The sequence below is a fragment of the Meleagris gallopavo genome, chromosome 2 (assembly GCF_905368555.1).
Source record: "Meleagris gallopavo chromosome 2, MGAL_WU_HG_1.1, whole genome shotgun sequence".
NCBI lineage: Eukaryota > Metazoa > Chordata > Aves > Galliformes > Phasianidae > Meleagris > Meleagris gallopavo.
Window position 1 is genome coordinate 104,645,795 of NC_139405.1, and position 16,533 is coordinate 104,662,327.

The 16,533-nt window shown below is 51.0% G+C and overlaps 1 protein-coding gene across 8 annotated transcripts in view; it reads right to left on the bottom strand.

The window, feature by feature from the left end:
* Positions 1 to 16,533, bottom strand: part of NCOA1 (nuclear receptor coactivator 1) — a 157,588-nt gene that overhangs the window by 22,954 nt on the left and 118,101 nt on the right. For 6 of the 8 annotated variants that reach the window (XM_085218252.1, XM_085218247.1, XM_085218245.1 and 3 more), the window contains 7 exons: positions 11,547 to 11,641; positions 7,695 to 7,872; positions 4,914 to 5,093; positions 3,623 to 3,742; positions 2,853 to 2,993; positions 2,360 to 2,507; positions 278 to 1,625 (listed from right to left, as the gene is read on the bottom strand). In XM_085218252.1, the coding sequence (XP_085074378.1) occupies positions 278 to 1,625; positions 2,360 to 2,507; positions 2,853 to 2,993; positions 3,623 to 3,742; positions 4,914 to 5,093; positions 7,695 to 7,872; positions 11,547 to 11,641 (2,210 nt within the window). The remainder of the gene's footprint in view (positions 1 to 277; positions 1,626 to 2,359; positions 2,508 to 2,852; positions 2,994 to 3,622; positions 3,743 to 4,913; positions 5,094 to 7,694; positions 7,873 to 11,546; positions 11,642 to 16,533) is intronic. The other 2 variants (XM_085218249.1, XM_085218248.1) reach the window with 1 other exon arrangement.

A 16,533-nucleotide genomic window follows, 5' to 3' on the forward strand; every position in this document is an offset into this window, starting at 1 on the left:
GCAGGTCATACGGCCATAGAAGGAGATCAGGTCAAGCAGGACCCGCCTTTCATGAACCATGCTGGCTGGACCTGATCCCCTGGCTGCCCTGCAAATGCTGCATGATTGCACTCAAGATGATCTGCAACAGAACCCAGTCAACAGAGGGTAACAGCAGTGCTAGAGAAGGTGGAACCAGTAGGGAAGGCAGCACCACACCTGCTGGAGGAGCAGTGGGGCAAAACACCAAAAAAGCCTGACTTTTCGATGGTGCTGACCCCAAAAGCAGCAGACTCACCTGGCCCTGTGACTCCAGCTTGACCTCCTCTGCGGCCGGCGGCTTGGCCAGCGGCACTGGGGTGGTGTTGCAGGGCTCCATCTGCTCTGTCTTCTCCACCTTCACCTTCACGTCATCCAGGCTGAGGGCTGGGGCGGCGGCGAGCTCCTTCTCGTCCTTATCAAGCAGATAGCGCAGGAGCTGGTGATCCTTGACATCCTTCTTTTTCATAGCATCCGACTCCAGCTTGATGTCCGGGGTGCCCGGCAGCTGGCTCGGGGCTGTCGGGGTGGTGGCGGGGTTGGGGACGTTATCCTTTTTGTCATGCTCCATGGCCAAGGTGGTGATGTCAGAAGGGCTGCCCTCCTGAAGGAGTCTATGCAAAATCTTGTGCCGCTCGGTCAGCGAGCTATGGGAGGAGGGACAGGTGCTGCTCGGCGGGTTGCTGGCACCCAGTGCGCTCGTGGTGCCCGCGCAGGCCAACGAATCCTTGCAGCTCGTGTCCGCATCCGCGTGCCGAAGCTGCTGCTCGGCCGTGCTGGCCAGCAGCTGGACCAGCTTGTGGCTGGTGGATTGGGAGCACTTGCTCTCCCCCTCCGTGAGCCTCTCGCCGGCATGCAGCACACCCGAGTCCAGCGGTTTGCCGTCACCCGCACCGCCATCAGACTGGATCATCTCGCTCAGGATGGAGGCGATCTCCTTGCTGTCCTTGGACTCCGCTTTCATGGGCTGCATGCCGAGGCGGCCGGGCGAGCTCTGGGAGCCCAGCTGTCTCAGCACAGGGGGTGGCGTGGAGTAGCCCACCGGTGTGCTGGCACCTTCGCTAAGCCCCTGCAAAGAGTTTATGGGGGCGGTGGGAAAGGACCTGGAGCCGCCACCGCCACCACCGTTGCCGCCCCCGCCGCTGTTGGCCATGCCCACGGGGGAGTGCATGGTGGGCATGGTGGGGGAGAAGGGATTGCTGGGTCCCCGGGGCCGGGGGACCAGTCCTGGGCTGACCCGGTGCCTAGGAGACATGAATTGCGGCGGGGTGATCCCTGGGCTGTTCATGGGGGAGCTATTGAGGTTTAAATTGTGGTTACTGTTCGGGGGACCGGCTTGTCCCTGGCTTAAGGCAACATTGGCTCCTATCTGGTTCCCAGGAGAACAGCCGAAGCTCGTTTGGCTGGTGCTGGAGTTGCTGCTGTGGAGGCCGGCACCGGGCTGCTGGTTGCCAGGGGTGGCCAGCATGCTGCCATTGGAGGGAGGGATGGAGGGCGGCAGGGCCATGCCTTGCCCTGGGGAGATGTTGGGGTTCAGAGAGGGGCTGACCCGCGGAAGGGCCATGGCTGAGTTAGTGTTCTCCTGGGAGGACAGCATGCCGTGATCCCTGTCGGAGACAAAAGGGAAACAGAGAGACACGTGAGGCTTCTCCCAGACTTTTGGTATTCTCCAAACAGCCTCCTGCCACCCTTTTATTCTGCAGAGATCTGAAGCTTGAAGAACGGGAGCCTGCAAGCTCCAGCTCTGTTTCAGTAGACTGGGAGGAGTGCAGCAGCTTCACCACCTCCCCAGAAAGGGGACACAACCTCCTCTGGGTGCTGTGCTCCCACGTGGCCAGAAGACCCTGCTCAGAGAGCATTCCCACCCTATCCTCCCCATGTTTCTCCCGCACAGCCCAGGCCCACAGACTCAGCTCACCCTGTTCTGCAAGTTCTCCAGAGCCTCTCCCTCCCCAAATATTTTGCCTAAGTTCTCTGGGCAAGGCAGAAATCTCAAGCACGTCTATAAAGCTCCACCTGAACGCCCCGTGCTCTTTGCCAAATGGCAATCATCAATAAAATGCAACAGAGCTGCTTTATGCTGGTGTTCAGATCTGGGTCCCTCATGGCCTAGTATTAAATGTGGAGGTTGATGGCCCTGCCTGTGGCAGAGGGGTTGCAGCTTCATGATCCTTGAGGTCCCTTCCAACCCGGGCCACTCTGTGATTCTGTGATCATATCTCCAAACAAGACCACGAGCCATGGTTGGAATGGGCTGAGGATGGGTTCCTCGATTCCTGAATCACATGCAGGCATGGTACCAACCTGAGCACGGCTCTGCAGCAGCGCTACAGGAACATACCTGTCGATGATGTGGATGCCCATGATGAAGGGCTGCACTTCTGGGCTGGAGGGGTAGCAGAGCTTGCACTTGGTGTGGGCGCTGAGCACCGTCCCGTCGCTCAGGGTGAATCGATAAGATGGGCTGAAGGCTGTGCCACGTGTCATCACTGAAGGGGACAACCAAAAACACAGGGATACCTTCAGCAACAACAGCAGAACAGCAGTGTAATGCCCAAATCTGGCCTGTGGAGATGTGCCTCAATTCCGTATTTCCCAAAGGGTTCCTAAAGGGAACCCCATACCTGGCCCAGCTCTGCTGCTCTGCAGCTGGAGGAGCTCCTCCAGCGATGCTCAGCTGCTTCAGCTCACCCTCCAGTGCTCTGCAATTACTATTGCAGTGTTTGTTTTCCCAGAAAGCACTTAGCCAGCAACAAGGGCTATGCATCAACTTGGTACTGCAGCTACTGCTGCTCAGCACGAGAGGGAGAGAGCCGGTGAGAGGAGCTTGTTACCTTCTTGAAAGAGCTGCTTGGCATAAGATGGCTCTCTGCCCTGAGGCTGGAAGAAAGCATAGATGCATTTCCGCACTAAATCTTCCCAACCCGTCCTGCCGGCAGCTCTGAGGGAGCTGGTGTCGATGGAGATGATTTTACCTGGGTGGAGAGAGGAGAGCCACGTTACTCAGGCACAGCAGAACGCGTGCTCTCAGTGTATGCTCCTGCACAAAGAACTCTCCGGTGTCAGGAAAAGCAGGCAGCCATGCAAAGCGGATATTACAGCAATGGAGAGGTAGCAGAAAGCCTGCATGCACTCATTAAGGATTCACAGGTTGCAGGGAAGTCCATGGTGGTGATTAACAGTCAGAAAGAAGGTCACCAAACCGCTTCAATAAAGAAGAAAGCAATATTTGGATGAGAGCATCCCCAAATCCGAATGGTGACGATTGCTTCCTTCCCATTGATCAGCAACCTCAATATCCCCTGAAATCAAATGGAGGGGAGAGTGGCTGCATGTGTGATACATTCGATCAGTCCTGCACCCCCCCTTCGAGAGCCACAAGTGCAGTTTTCCTTCTGCTGGTTGAGGAAACCACTGAATCCAGCACTTGCAGCAGCACCCAGCATTCAGCACCCTGTCCAAAGCCTTGGGAGAGTGCAAGGACTCGTTGTGATGGAGGAGATGGGATGCACCCTTCGGGATGCACAGCACAAGGACAGCTCAGCAAGGATGCTGCTGGCCAGGAGGAGCCCCAACAGCCCCAGCAGCATTGCATGGACATTACCTGTGGTGTCTTGCTTGGTCACAAAGGATTCAGAAGGGGTGACGGCTGCTGGTCGAGGTAACCTTCTCGCAATGCATATCAGACAGGACTGGAAATCTGCCAAAGCAGAAGGAGAAGGGACTAGGAGAATGAGAAAGTCACACGTTACAGCCTCCACTTGCAATTCAGAATGTTAATTAAAATAACTCTGCGGTGCTCGACAGCCATGTCCTGCCCTGGAAGTGTTTACCCCAAGCAGTCCTTCGGCCCTTCAGAGCAAGGAGGCTCTCTGTAAACTATATGAAGTTTGCTGGGAGAGGTTTCCAGTGTTTGGAGAAATTAATTGTAAAGGCTTTTCAGATCTGGCAGTATTGTACAATAAAAGTCAGCGCTAAAAGCCAGCAACTGTCAGCTTCAGGCAAAGTATTTGGTCATAAAATACCATAATTTATTTCTTCCAGTCGTGATCTCCTGTGTAAACCGCAATGGATTAATTCAGCTAATGTGCTGGAAAATAAGAGTTGGTACACAGAGATGAGAGCTACGGCATTTGCAGGGAAGCTCTTTCACTCTCCTGCTCTGAGACCTCACACCAGGGAAGCAGCTGCCCTGCTGCCACCAGGGTGACCCACCCGTCCAAAATCCTGCATTTGCTTTGGCCAAAACCTTGCCATCAGCACGGTGCTGAGCAGCTCCTGGGGCTGGGAATATTCCTGATGGTCAGGCATCTCCTGCACGTGCTATCAATTAGAGTCTGGGCTCACTCAACAGTATCTTCCCTTTGCGGCCTGCTGGGAAAAGGCTGTGCAGCCAGCAAGCTTGGTCTGGTAATTATAGAATCATAGGGTCATAAAGGTTGGAGAAGACCTCTAAGATCATCAAGTCCAACCTCTGACCCATCACCACCGTGCCCACTCACAGAATCATTGAGTCATTATGGTTGGATAAGACCTCCAAGATCAAGTGATCAAGCCCAACTGCTGACCCATCACCACCATGCCCACTACAATATTTCTCTACATGTAATCACAGCATCACGAAGGTTGGAAAAGACCATTAAGATCATCAAATCCAACCGTTCACCCAACTAAACCACGTCCCTGTGTGCCACATCTATGGCATCCATGGGATTTCTCTTTCCTCCAGCAACACTGATTGCAAGCAGTGCCAAAAGCTGCCTCTGGAGAGTCACGGAAGCCTTTTCAAAAGTCAGCCTGCCCATTTTTTGGTGAAAATCCTGGAGGATTTCACCTCGTCCCCTTCTCCCCATCCCCTTCCCATTGCAGGGCTAGAGGTGAAGGCTCTGCCCTACCTTCTCCTTCCTCCTTGAATGTCTTGGGCTGGGAAACGGTGAAGCACTGCATCACCTCGTAGCGCTGGCGAGCCTCCTGGTTCTCAGTGCCAGGCTCATCGGGCGGCCGGATCAGCATCCTGCAGCTGAATGTGTGGCTGTTGCGTCGGGTCGCTTCCTGAGGCCAGGGAACTCCATTCACTGGGGTGGGAGGGAGAAAGGAAGAGAAGGAATGTTACAAGTTGTGACATATTGCAAAGATGAAGCTCCACGGATGAGAGCTCTGATCTTCACTGCAGACCAGAAGCCTGTGCAAGGCTGGACCTGCTGTGCCCACATTGCTGGGTGTTATTAAACCACTGTGATCCTGAAGCACGGCAGCACAGCAGCTCCCTGCACAACAAAACTTGGAACAGGATGTCCAGACAGCGATGTCAGTGGGATCCCACCTAACCACAGCCAAATTTTCCACCAAACACTGCTATCTTGCCAAATAACAGGGAAAAAGCTCTGCTGAATTCAGGCTGGAGGAGAAGCAATGCTGCAGTCTGGGATACTCTCTCTTAGGGGATGGCTGGTAAACCTGCCAAAGACCCCAAGCATGAGTCAGTGATCCCAGAAGAGCAGTAAAAGCACCTATAACCCACACTGATATCAAAGTCATCACACTGCTGTTAATGATGCCAATTCCATCTTACAGACAGCGAAACTGAGGCAAAGGTGGCTGAGTCACTCCCAGCACCTGGAAGGACTCCTGAATTTTGCCACTGCACTAGAAATGCTGAAATGATGCTCCTAGGGTGAATGCAGCAAGCCAGCTTCCAGCTGGGCATACCAGATTTTCTCTTTGCTTCTCAACTTCTTCCTTCTCATTTCTGGGGCTGACAGAAAGGGAAATCACTGCCACTCTGACTGCAGTGAGAGCTCCTGGTGCTGGTCCAGCAGGGTAAGGACAAGGGGCTTCAGCCCAAGAGAAGCTTCAGTATGACTCCACAGCGGTGCATCACACTGCAATGAAAACCTTCCCCTGGCTTTCCTCAGAAGTGGTTTAACCACTGTGGCACATTCAGGGTCTCCCCAGGTACATGTTGGAAGGCTGATGTTGCTAACCCTTTCAGCCATCTCTGAGGAGATCCATGTTCAACCCAAGTGATTTTGCCACCAGCAGACTGTGAAGCTCTCGTACAGCCTGCTCTGCCAGAAGAGCCGAGGGGCTTGTAACATCCAAGCAGAAGAAAACAAACAGCTGCTCCCAGGTAACCTCAGGGAAGAGACAAAGCCTGAAGCTCCATAAGCTCATAGATACAGGTGGCTTAAGACATCACTGCACTTACCCAGAGGGAAGACAACTGTGAATTCCGAAGAAAAAAGGAAAAAAGGACCTGTTTTTCAGTCAAGCTATTCGGAAAAAGCACGTTTTGACAATAGTGGTTATATCTTCAAAGGTGTCAGTGGATGTGGTGTTACAGTTCAGGGATGCCTGAATTCAGCATTATCCACCCGGGTCAGCAGAGGAGCATCACCTCAGCACAACCCCATGCCATGGGACTGTGTGCAGAGTGTGCTGAGAGGAGGATGCTGGCAGAGCCCCTTTGCAGAATCACAGAATGGCTTGGGTTGGAAGGGACCTCAAGGATCATGCATCTCCAACCCCCTGCCACAGGCAGGGCCACCAATCTCCACGTTTCAGAGCAGCCCAGGCTGCCCAGGGCCCCATCCAACCTGGCCTTGAACACCTCCAGGGATGGACGGGGCATCCACAGCCTCTCTGGGCAAACCTTGCTGTAGGCAAAGCAGTCCTGTTGGTTTGCTGGTCAGCACCAGTCATGAATCCCTGCTCAGGATGCTTTGAGCTTGGGCTGTTTCTTGTGCTTTCAGCTCAGCAATGACCAAAGAACTCTCCAAGCACACAAAGACTTTGTGGCTCCTTCCCCTACTGCACAGCATCACTCTCCTTGTATCTCCAGAAGGATGCCTGCATTGAGTCAATGAACAAAAGCTGCTCTTTCAATTGCCTCCAGAGCCATGCAAGTGCCTTTGTCGTGTAGCATTTCCTCCCAGCTGTCCATTTGCCCAGCATGGAGAACCACTGTGAGTTTACAACACACAGGTGATGACAGCAGCACCCAAGTCATGACTCCACTGATGCTGATGGAAAGCACTGAAACAGTCGGGCTGCGTATCATGTCTATGTAGCAAAGCTTCCCAAAGTGCAGCCCATCCCCTGGCAAAATATGATGGGCTCTGACAGCAGCTGGGGACAAAACCCCTTAAAATTGCCCCGTTACAGCCAAAGCTTTGCAGCTGGGGGTTTAATGGAGGCTGCCAAAGGCTCTGGCAGTGGGGCAGGCAGAGACTCTTACTGAGAGTTAAATTACAGTGCCGTTGAGTAAGCACATTATTTTAAAAATGAGCTTAAATGCCGATTAAGCGATATGCATTTTGGCAAGCGAACAAGCGGTCGATAGGATCAGGCTGGATTCTTTACACTAACTCACAAACAAAGCCCAGCAAGTCCTTCCCCAGCTCCAACTCGAGCAGCTTCGTGGAGCTGCAGCACTGAATGCAAAAGTTTTCTTAGTGGTGAAAGACAGATTACTTTCAGAGCGCCATCCATTAGCACTGCTATTTGTTCGTAAATCTAATATTGATTCTTCGCTGGTAGGATGTATTTCAGCAGGTAGAAGTTTATGGCTCATTACCTGGGTAGGGTGTAGCTCTGAATTTCAGAGCACTTGAAATAATATACAAACGCCGGGCAGCTTTGCTGATGGCCAAGCTTTGGGCCAACAGCTTTCTTACCTAGAGACTTGGGCAACAAGTTCTTGACAAACTCGGTGTGATCCCCCACGTGCAGGATGCTGTAGACACTGGTGTTCATGAGCTCCTCCTGGTTGTACCCCAGGTAGCTGGTGACATTCTCAGAGACAAAGACGATCCTCCCTTCACGATTCACGACGAAGAAGAAGCCATCCAATGCCTGCAGTGGGATAAAGGAGGTCAGCATGGGGTCAGTGGGTCCCTGCGCTGGAACACGGACAAGTCCTGTGCTGAGGACCCACTCTGCAGCCATGGGAAACCTCCACATGCCTCTTGTCCCAGCCCTTCATCCCATCATGTTCATCTTAGATCATAACTCTCAAACAGGAGATGATGAGGAAAAACAGATCTCACTCATCTCGTGAGCAAATGACAGCAGAAAGCACAATATTATGGTTTAAAACTAAAAGAGAGGAGATTTAGATTGGATGTTGGGAAGAAATTCTTTACTCAGAGGGCACGAGGCCCTGGCACTGCCCAGAGAAACTGTGGGTGCCCCATCCCTGGAGGCATTCAAGGCCAGGCTGGACGGAGGCCTGGGCAGCCTGATCTGGTGGGGGGCACCCAGCTCACAGCAGGGGGATGGAGCTAGATGGGCTTTAAGGTCCCTTTCAACCCAAGCCCAAGGTTGGAAAAGACCTCTGTGATCATCAAGTCCCAGCCATCAACCCATCACCATCATGCTCACTAAACCATGTCCCTCAGTGCCATATCTCAATTTTTCTTGATTCTATGTTCACACAACTAATGTAACTTCACCTCTTCTGACACATCTAATATTTCTTTGTTAATTCTCTCCCTCTTCTCCTCATTAACAATTGTTTTCCACCCATTTTTCAGCACACCCAAAGTTCCTGGACACAGGCAAGGGCCACCTGAATGAAGCCGAGCAGCTGACCTACCAGCACAATTACAGCTGCACATACTTGATGGCACAAAGGAGTAAACATGAGGATCAGTGTTGTGGTTAGCCGAGAGGCACTAATGGTAACGAGGTATTTCATAACCGCCGTGGATCCTTTGCTAGAGATCAAATAACAGCACATTTGCTTAAACATGTTCTAAGGTCTGCGAGCTACGCTGAGGACGTCTCTGCTTCTGAGTCCTGTGCCAGCAACATATAAACAAACCTTTTCAAAGGGCCAGAGCAGCCCGGAAGACTGATTTGGCAAGACACTGAAGTTAAGCATATGCCCAACTTGCTTAATTACAGTCCAAGAATTGCGAGCCCCAGCATCTTGCAGAATAACTTTGTGTGTGTGTGTGTGTGTGTGTGTGTGCATTTAGGTTGCAAGTGGCAAACTCAGTCCCTGCAATCGAGCAAATGAGGACAAAAGTGAACCAGACCCAATCACACAACATGGAGCCCTTCTGCTCACTGTAATGAGGATGCAATGAAGGTTTTCAGCTTTCTGCCTTCTGCAATGAGCTCGGAGTTGAGAAGCCCTTGAGAAGACTGATGGCTGATTTACACTCTTGCAGGCATGCTGCATCAGCTGAAATGTTTTTGTACGAGCAGGATTGAATTTCCACCTTCCTGGAGTTTAATTCCTACCTTTCCTTCCACAACCAGCAAGCTCTCGTGCTGCACCACCCTGCAACCAGAGCAAGAGGTGCCCTGCAGGCTGTCACAGTTTGCACAGGGACATGGGAATCCCATCACAACCCAGATTCCAAAATTGGTCCTTGCATCCCCAGCAAGCCCACTCGCAGCATCCTGCCTGCACCAGGAGAAAGCTGCTCTGTGCTTCACAAAAGTGAGGTTTTGCTGTGCAGTACTGAGTGAAAAAAACAGGAAGCCTTCAGGAAAAGAAAAAAATAGAAGACAGAAAGAAGAAAGAAATCTTTTGTCAAGATGGTTCTGGCAGATCCACTGCCATTTTCCTTATGCCCAGCTGTGGTGCATCGCCAAGACAACCAACTTTTGCATTTGGGGAGCTCAAAAAAGAGCCAGGCAAACCCCCCTGCACCTCTCTCCAGCAGATGCTGCCTTTGGGGCTCTGAGTTGAACCTAATGGGGACCTTATGTTTGGTGGTGGCAGCACGCACCCCAGCATGGTGCCTGGGGTGAGCAGTGGGCATTGGGTCCCATCTACCAGCCCTAAATCTGGCAGTGCTTTCACACCCTGCCCGAGCCCAGGGCATCCCAACACTGGAAGTTGTTTCAGGAATCCTTTTAAGCATCAGAGGCTGAGTGCTGCTCGGGGACCGGCAAAACCACAAATTGCTTCTTGTGGTCAATCTACACAGCAAACAAACTGTGCAGCAGCCTTGCAGGCTTCAAAATCCTGCAAGATCACCTGTGGGGTGGCAGCAACAACACTGACATCCCCAACATGCCCAAGGAGGTTGTTGATGCTCCATCCCTGGATGCATTCAAGACCAGGCTGGATGTGGGCTTGGGCAGCCTGGTCTGCTGGTTGGTGACCCTGCCTGTGGCAGAGGGCTTGGAACCTGATGATCCTTGAGGTCCTTTCCAACCCAAGCCATTCCATGACTCTACGATTCTACGATTCTGGTCAAGGCAGAAGGCTCAGTGCCAAAGGGTGGCTTTGGAGCATCCACCTCCATCGAGCTTCATGCACTCGTGTGGGAAGAGGCCAATTAGGAAATTATTCCTCAGCCAGTGTGGGTAATAACTGTAATCTAAACATGCATTTCAAGCCAAACAATACACGCTAGATTATTTACAAAGCAGCATTTGCCAAACAGCCACACACCTCTGTATTCCTTCCCGCAGAAAGGATTGATTAACACCCAACACCAGCACGGCATATAATTTTTGGTCACAAACAAGCTGATTTAATTAATTTCCCTTTCTATATAAGGAGCTCAGGTTTTTCAGTGCCATTTGTTACACTGATATGCTGCTTTGCTCCCAGGCATCTGCCACCTCCACAATTCTGGGCTGCAGCAGGGAGCCGAGATGGGATGCTCTACCACAGGATGGAAGAAGTGGAGATGAAGGGCAAGAAGCACGCCAGCCAAATGTTGAGCTGTTAACAACTCTGCTACAGAGTCACCTTCTGCTGTTTTATTAATTTGGACAGAATAACTTGAGGGTTCAAAGAAGAGCAGCACGCTGTGGGCAGAGATTAAGGACAACCTGGAAAGCTCCTCTAAACCTCCACTACAAACAAATCCCAATCTTCATTACCACTCTTCTGCAAGCCCTACAGTGAGCACCACATTGCTCTGCTGGCAGCTCAGTCATGCCCTGTATCCTATGCCAAAACATACTGACAGCTGCACTCTAGGTCTGTGAGCTGATGGTTGGACTATGGGTCCATGGGCAGACAGCTGGATTGTGGGTTGACAGTTGGAGAATGGGTTGGCAGTTGGTCTATGGGTCTATGGGTTGATGGTTGGACTATGGGTTGACAGTTGGATTTTAGGTTGATGGTTGGACTTGATGATCTTAGTAGTCTTTTCCAACTTTAATGATCCTATGATTCTATCTTCAGTGTGCCACTGGGGCTGCCACACTGGCCCAGAGATGCTACATGCAGCCTGCAGGCAGGGGCATGTCATCCTTGTGCTGGCTCTATGCAGGGCAATACACAGAGAATCCCACAGTTCCTGCAGCCAAAAGCATAGAGGGATGTCTCTTTCCCTGGTGTTTCCAGGGAAGGAGATCTGGTGATCTAGACTGATTTTGGATAATGTAGCAAGCATCAGTAGATGCAGGTATTCTGAAGCCTAGACTCACTTGTTTTCTCAAAAAATATTCCTCATTTCACCTGTCAGTTACTTACTTGGCTTCCAGCAGAAATCACAGAGTATGGACCGTGCCATATCATAAATTATGCCACTGCAGTTACTTACTGCACCCACCTCCAGCAGAAGAGGTCCCAGCGACTCCTTCTCAATCACTCCCTGGCTGCTGGATGAGATGTCAGACTTCTGGACTTCATCATCAGCTGCTTTCTCTGTAGCAAAGGAAAAGGGATGTTACAGCCAAAGAACTGTAATTCTCCTACTGAAATGTAACCAATAACAAACAAAGCATTGACAGCTGGATTTCATATATCCTGCCACCCAGACAATGCGTGACGCTCATCAATAGACTTTGGCATTTTTGTGTCATCTCTCAGCCCTGTGAAGGGAAAAAACTTGAAGAAAAAAATACAATGTCTTTTCTAATCCTGGTAAAATAAAGGCACTAATTAGATCACAATTTGCCACTGGCAGGAAGGAAAAACCATCTGAAGCAGAAGGCTGGAGAGAGAGAAATCCAACATCAACATTTTGAAAAGGAAACGGTATATCCAGTTTAGTGCAGGCTGCAGTGTTTGATGGGGAGTTTTTCAGACAACACATTAATAAATCATAGGCAGGAGGGATTCCCAAAGGATGGGCTGTGCCAGAGGAAACCTGGAGCACGAAAACCCAGCATAGCCCAAGGTGCAGAGACACCAAGGTTTGGGTCTTGGGTGGTGCTGGGTGGAGGCACGGGTACTCAGTAATTCTCAGGGCCCCCTTCCAGCTCATGTAACTCCATGAGACGTGGAGCAAGTGGTTTTGGCTCAGGGGCTCATGCAGCCATCCTTCCCCCAACCATGTGCTCAACCCACTGATGGGGCACCAATGGATAAGGAACAACAGGGATATTTTGGACCGTGCATGCTTTTAGCCTCCATGAGGCCACAGTGAGCACACCGAAGGCATAACCCATGGGGTGTCCATGGTTCCTGGTGGATGCCACATCCCATGGGGTGTCCATGGTTCCTGGTGGATGCCACATCCCATGGGGTGTCCATGGTTCCTGGTGGGTGCCACATCCCACGGGGTGTCCATGGTTCCTGGTGGGTGCCACAACCCATGTGGTGTCCATGGTTCCTGGTGGGTGCCACATCCCATGGGGTGTCCATGGTTCCTGGTGGGTGCCACAACCCACGTGGTGTCCATGGTTCCTGGTGGGTGCCACATCCCATGGGGTGTCCATGGTTCCTGGTGGATGCCACCACCTCACTGCTGCCACATCCACTCAGAGCACCACTGCCAGATGTTCCAGTTATCCCTTTCCTCCCCAGCTCATCCCTAAGTGAGAGCTAAATTGCATTTAGTGTTTTGCAGCGCATCAGACTCAGCAGCAAAGTGCCTAACTCGACGTAATATTTACTGCAAGCAGCAGATTTGTGCTGTGATTCATTTGCGTGTAGATCTAATCCTATTAATGAGTGGCAAGTTTTATTACTCAGAAACAAATCACATTTGCAAGCCTTCCAGATGTGTCACTTGACACACTTCATCCCCCGCATCCTCCTGGGACGTTCGCCCCCATCAAACTCCCTCTGTGCATTCTCCTCCCAAACTCTGCTCTTCAGCCCATGCATGGCACATAGCAAGGCTTGAAGGGCAGCAAGCTTCAAGGAGCATTTGCTTTTCAGGCAAGACCAAGCTGTGCCATGAGCTTCACTCAATCTCTGCCTCTGCTTTTGCTCCCACCCATGGGCTGTTGGAAAATAAATTAGCTGAATCCAACATGAGAAGGGGGTTGTGAGAAGGAAGAGGACACTTTTCAGCAGGGTCTGGTGTGACAGGACAAGGGGAAATGGTTTCAAATTAAGAGATGGGAGACTTAGATTGAACAACTGGCACAGGTTGCCCAGAGATGAGATGGATGCCCCATCCCTACAGACAGCCAAGGTCAGGCTGGATGGGCTCTGAGCACTGATGGAGCTGTGGGTGTCCCTGCTCAATGCAGGGAGTGGGACAGATGGCCTTGAAGGGTCCCTTCCAACTCAAACCATGCTATGATTCTCTGGGCTGTGCCCCCATCCCATGGTACCGGCGCAGGGATTCAGGCCCATCAGGGCAGAGGCAGCAGCAGCACTCCGAGCAGAACTCATCGTCGCTTATTACCAAAGGGCGTGAGAAACGGCTTTTTTCTGCTCTTCATAAATTCATGTACTTAGAGGTAATGGACTAGCTTTCAGATCTAATCCTTTAATTGGGCTGTGGGATCCTCCTCCCACTTTAGCAAAATAGTTTCATATGCCATCACCAAGCCTATTACTGGGAGGATTAGCTGGAGCTGCCGGCATCTCTCCTGTGCGTCTCCTTCGCCTCCTGCAGCCCGGCCGCTCGCTGGGCTGGGAGCAGAAGCAGCAGCCCCTGCTCATCTTCTCCGGAGCGACACATTGCAGCCACACGAAACTCCTTCAAAGTGTCAGCTCGTCCCCGCAAAGCACTTAACTTAATGTGCTTAAACGCAGCTCTTTAGCGTCTCATTCTGAGCAGCCCTACCTCGGGAGAGCTACAAGGAATACATTACCACGAACCGCTGTTTTGCTCCTTAACCCATTAGTCTCGCTCTTCTTTTTCCTGTATTAAACCTGTCTGCTTTACCACCTCACCTGATGCCTTGCACGATGACTCGAGCTGATGAGGAGCATCCACTGCAGGCTGAGCGTTCTCTGTGCTCAATACTGAACCCAGGGCAAAGCGATGGTCCCTGCGGCCCCGGTGCTTGTAATCTAATTATAAAGCTGGATGGACAGATCCACAGGAAAATAAAACCAGCAGGAGTAACAAATCTGCCGCTCTCCTACCGTGGGAGGCAGCCGGGATTCGGCCCCGGGGGCTTTGGCATCCGCTGGCATCGTAAATCCCCATCGCTCCATAAAAGTCAGGCACACCAATGGCCCTGATTACAGCATAATTGCCTCCAACGTGATTAAAGCGGCTCCTTCTCGCAGCACAAAGGAGGATGAGCTATTTTAAATGCATTCTTAAAATGACGCCTTGATTTTCTGACAGCTCGGGAGACTTATGGGTGCCTGGATGGCTGTAGGAGCCATGAGCAAGCCAAAAAATCAGCTCACTGGACTATTTACCCATCCTTAGTTGACTTTCCTGCATGCATCTCTTTGGCAGGACAACACATACACTATGATTTTCAAGGAAATGGGATGCCCAGGATCCTGCACTCAGCCTGCACTCACATACCTAGGGCAAAGCAAGCACCCAAAAAAGTGAGAAGATGCATTATGGAGAAATGGGGTGGGAGCCATCACTATAGCATTCAAGGGCACGATGGGAAAAGTCTCCAAAAAAACCTTAACTCATCCCATTTTACCCAAATCACGACAAACCCGTACAAAATGTGTAGATGTGACACGGAGGGACACGGTTTAGAGCGCATGGTGCTGATGGGGTGATGGTTGGACTTGGTGATAGAATCATAGAACTGTTTGAGTTGGAAGGGACCATGATTGGAAGGGACCATGATCTGAGAGATCTTTTCCAACCTTCCTGATTCTATGAGTGGGCATGGTGGTGATGGGTTGACGGTTGGACCTGATGGTCTTGAGGTCTTTTCCAGCCTTAATGGTTCTATGATTCTACAAATGGATCTTCTCAACAGGGGTGCTGGTCAGAAGCCTTGTGCTCTTAAAAAACAATGTGCATCCAGGAAACCAGGATAACCATTCCCCATTCCCAGCATGAAGGCTTTTAGTGCTTCCTTCTCCACGCAAGAGGAGCTCGCTGCCACTCCCTAGGAAAACCCCATGAAATTCCGTGGGCATTACCAGCACTCAGCCAAAGGGCTCTCTTTTAACCCAAAATTTCCATGGGGAAACGTGTTTTTTTTTTTTATTTATGACAGAAGACCAAAAATTCTTCGGGTTTTGAGTTTGCTATGAAAAAATAAATAGCTTGAAGGCAAAATGTTCAACCTGAGAGAGCCTGTGGCTTTGTGCACAGGTGGGCACCAAGGACCTGCAGCAGAGCCTTGGGGTAGGGGACAAGGATGGGAAGATGCTGGGGAAGGCAGGGAAGCCAATGGCAATGGCAGCCCCCAGCTCAGCTCTGCTCTATCTGCTTCATAAGACAGGAGCAAGGCGACTGAATCCACAGCTGTAATTTCCCCAATGAGGAGCTCTGATTTTTAGTTAATTAAAATCAGATGGAACAGACTCAGTGCACCCACGGATTGAGAGCGTGACAGAAAGCTATGCCATTAATTAGTGCCTACTATCAGTCCAGTAAACCCAACAGGAAAAAACTGCCATAAAAATAAACTACTCAGCAGAAGGTTTTCTGAGTGCACAGCACGCGCCTTCTAGAAAACAAAAATTGATTTTAAGAAGCCACGAGAGGAAAAAAAAGACAATAATAAAGGAAAAATATTAAAAGAAAGCAGCATGTGAGAGGATCTAGACCATAAAACATGTGGTTTTAAACAGTGTCCAAAGAAGAAGGCGTGTCCAGGGCTATCTGTGGGGTTAAGGGGAAGGAGAACTGCTGGCTGCTGGTGGTGGTGGTGGCCCCAGGTCAGGAGTTGGTCTTCAGCATGGTGTTGGCACACAAGGCCATATGAGTCTGGGGACCAAAGAGGTAAGGAGCATTATGATAAAGAATCAAACGAGGAAACCATTTGCTACGACATCAGTGAACCTATTGATTTAGGAAGGTTTGCACGCCTGAAGGTGATGTTCTTTAAATATCAGCTGTTGCCATGCACAAATGGGACCAATCTGTGCTGCCCCATGCAAGGCAGGGATGTGAAACCAGTTTGTTCCCCACTCTGTGGCTGGAGCTTTGCTGGGAGGAATCTGCCTCTTGGCTGAGAAAGCAAACAGGAAGACTCAGCAATACAAAAGATGTTTTTTCCAGTGGTGCTACCCCTACTCAACGAGGTCGTTTGGGATTTACTTCATTCCTACCTTGATTACAGTGCCCAGCCATGCTCCCAATTGCAGCCCCTTTGCAATGGTTCCCATCTTCTTTGGAGATACCACAACCCAAAACTCAAGCTGCAGGAGCTGAGGTTTGCCCATTGCCCACCTAAGGCACATCAGCACATTCACATGGA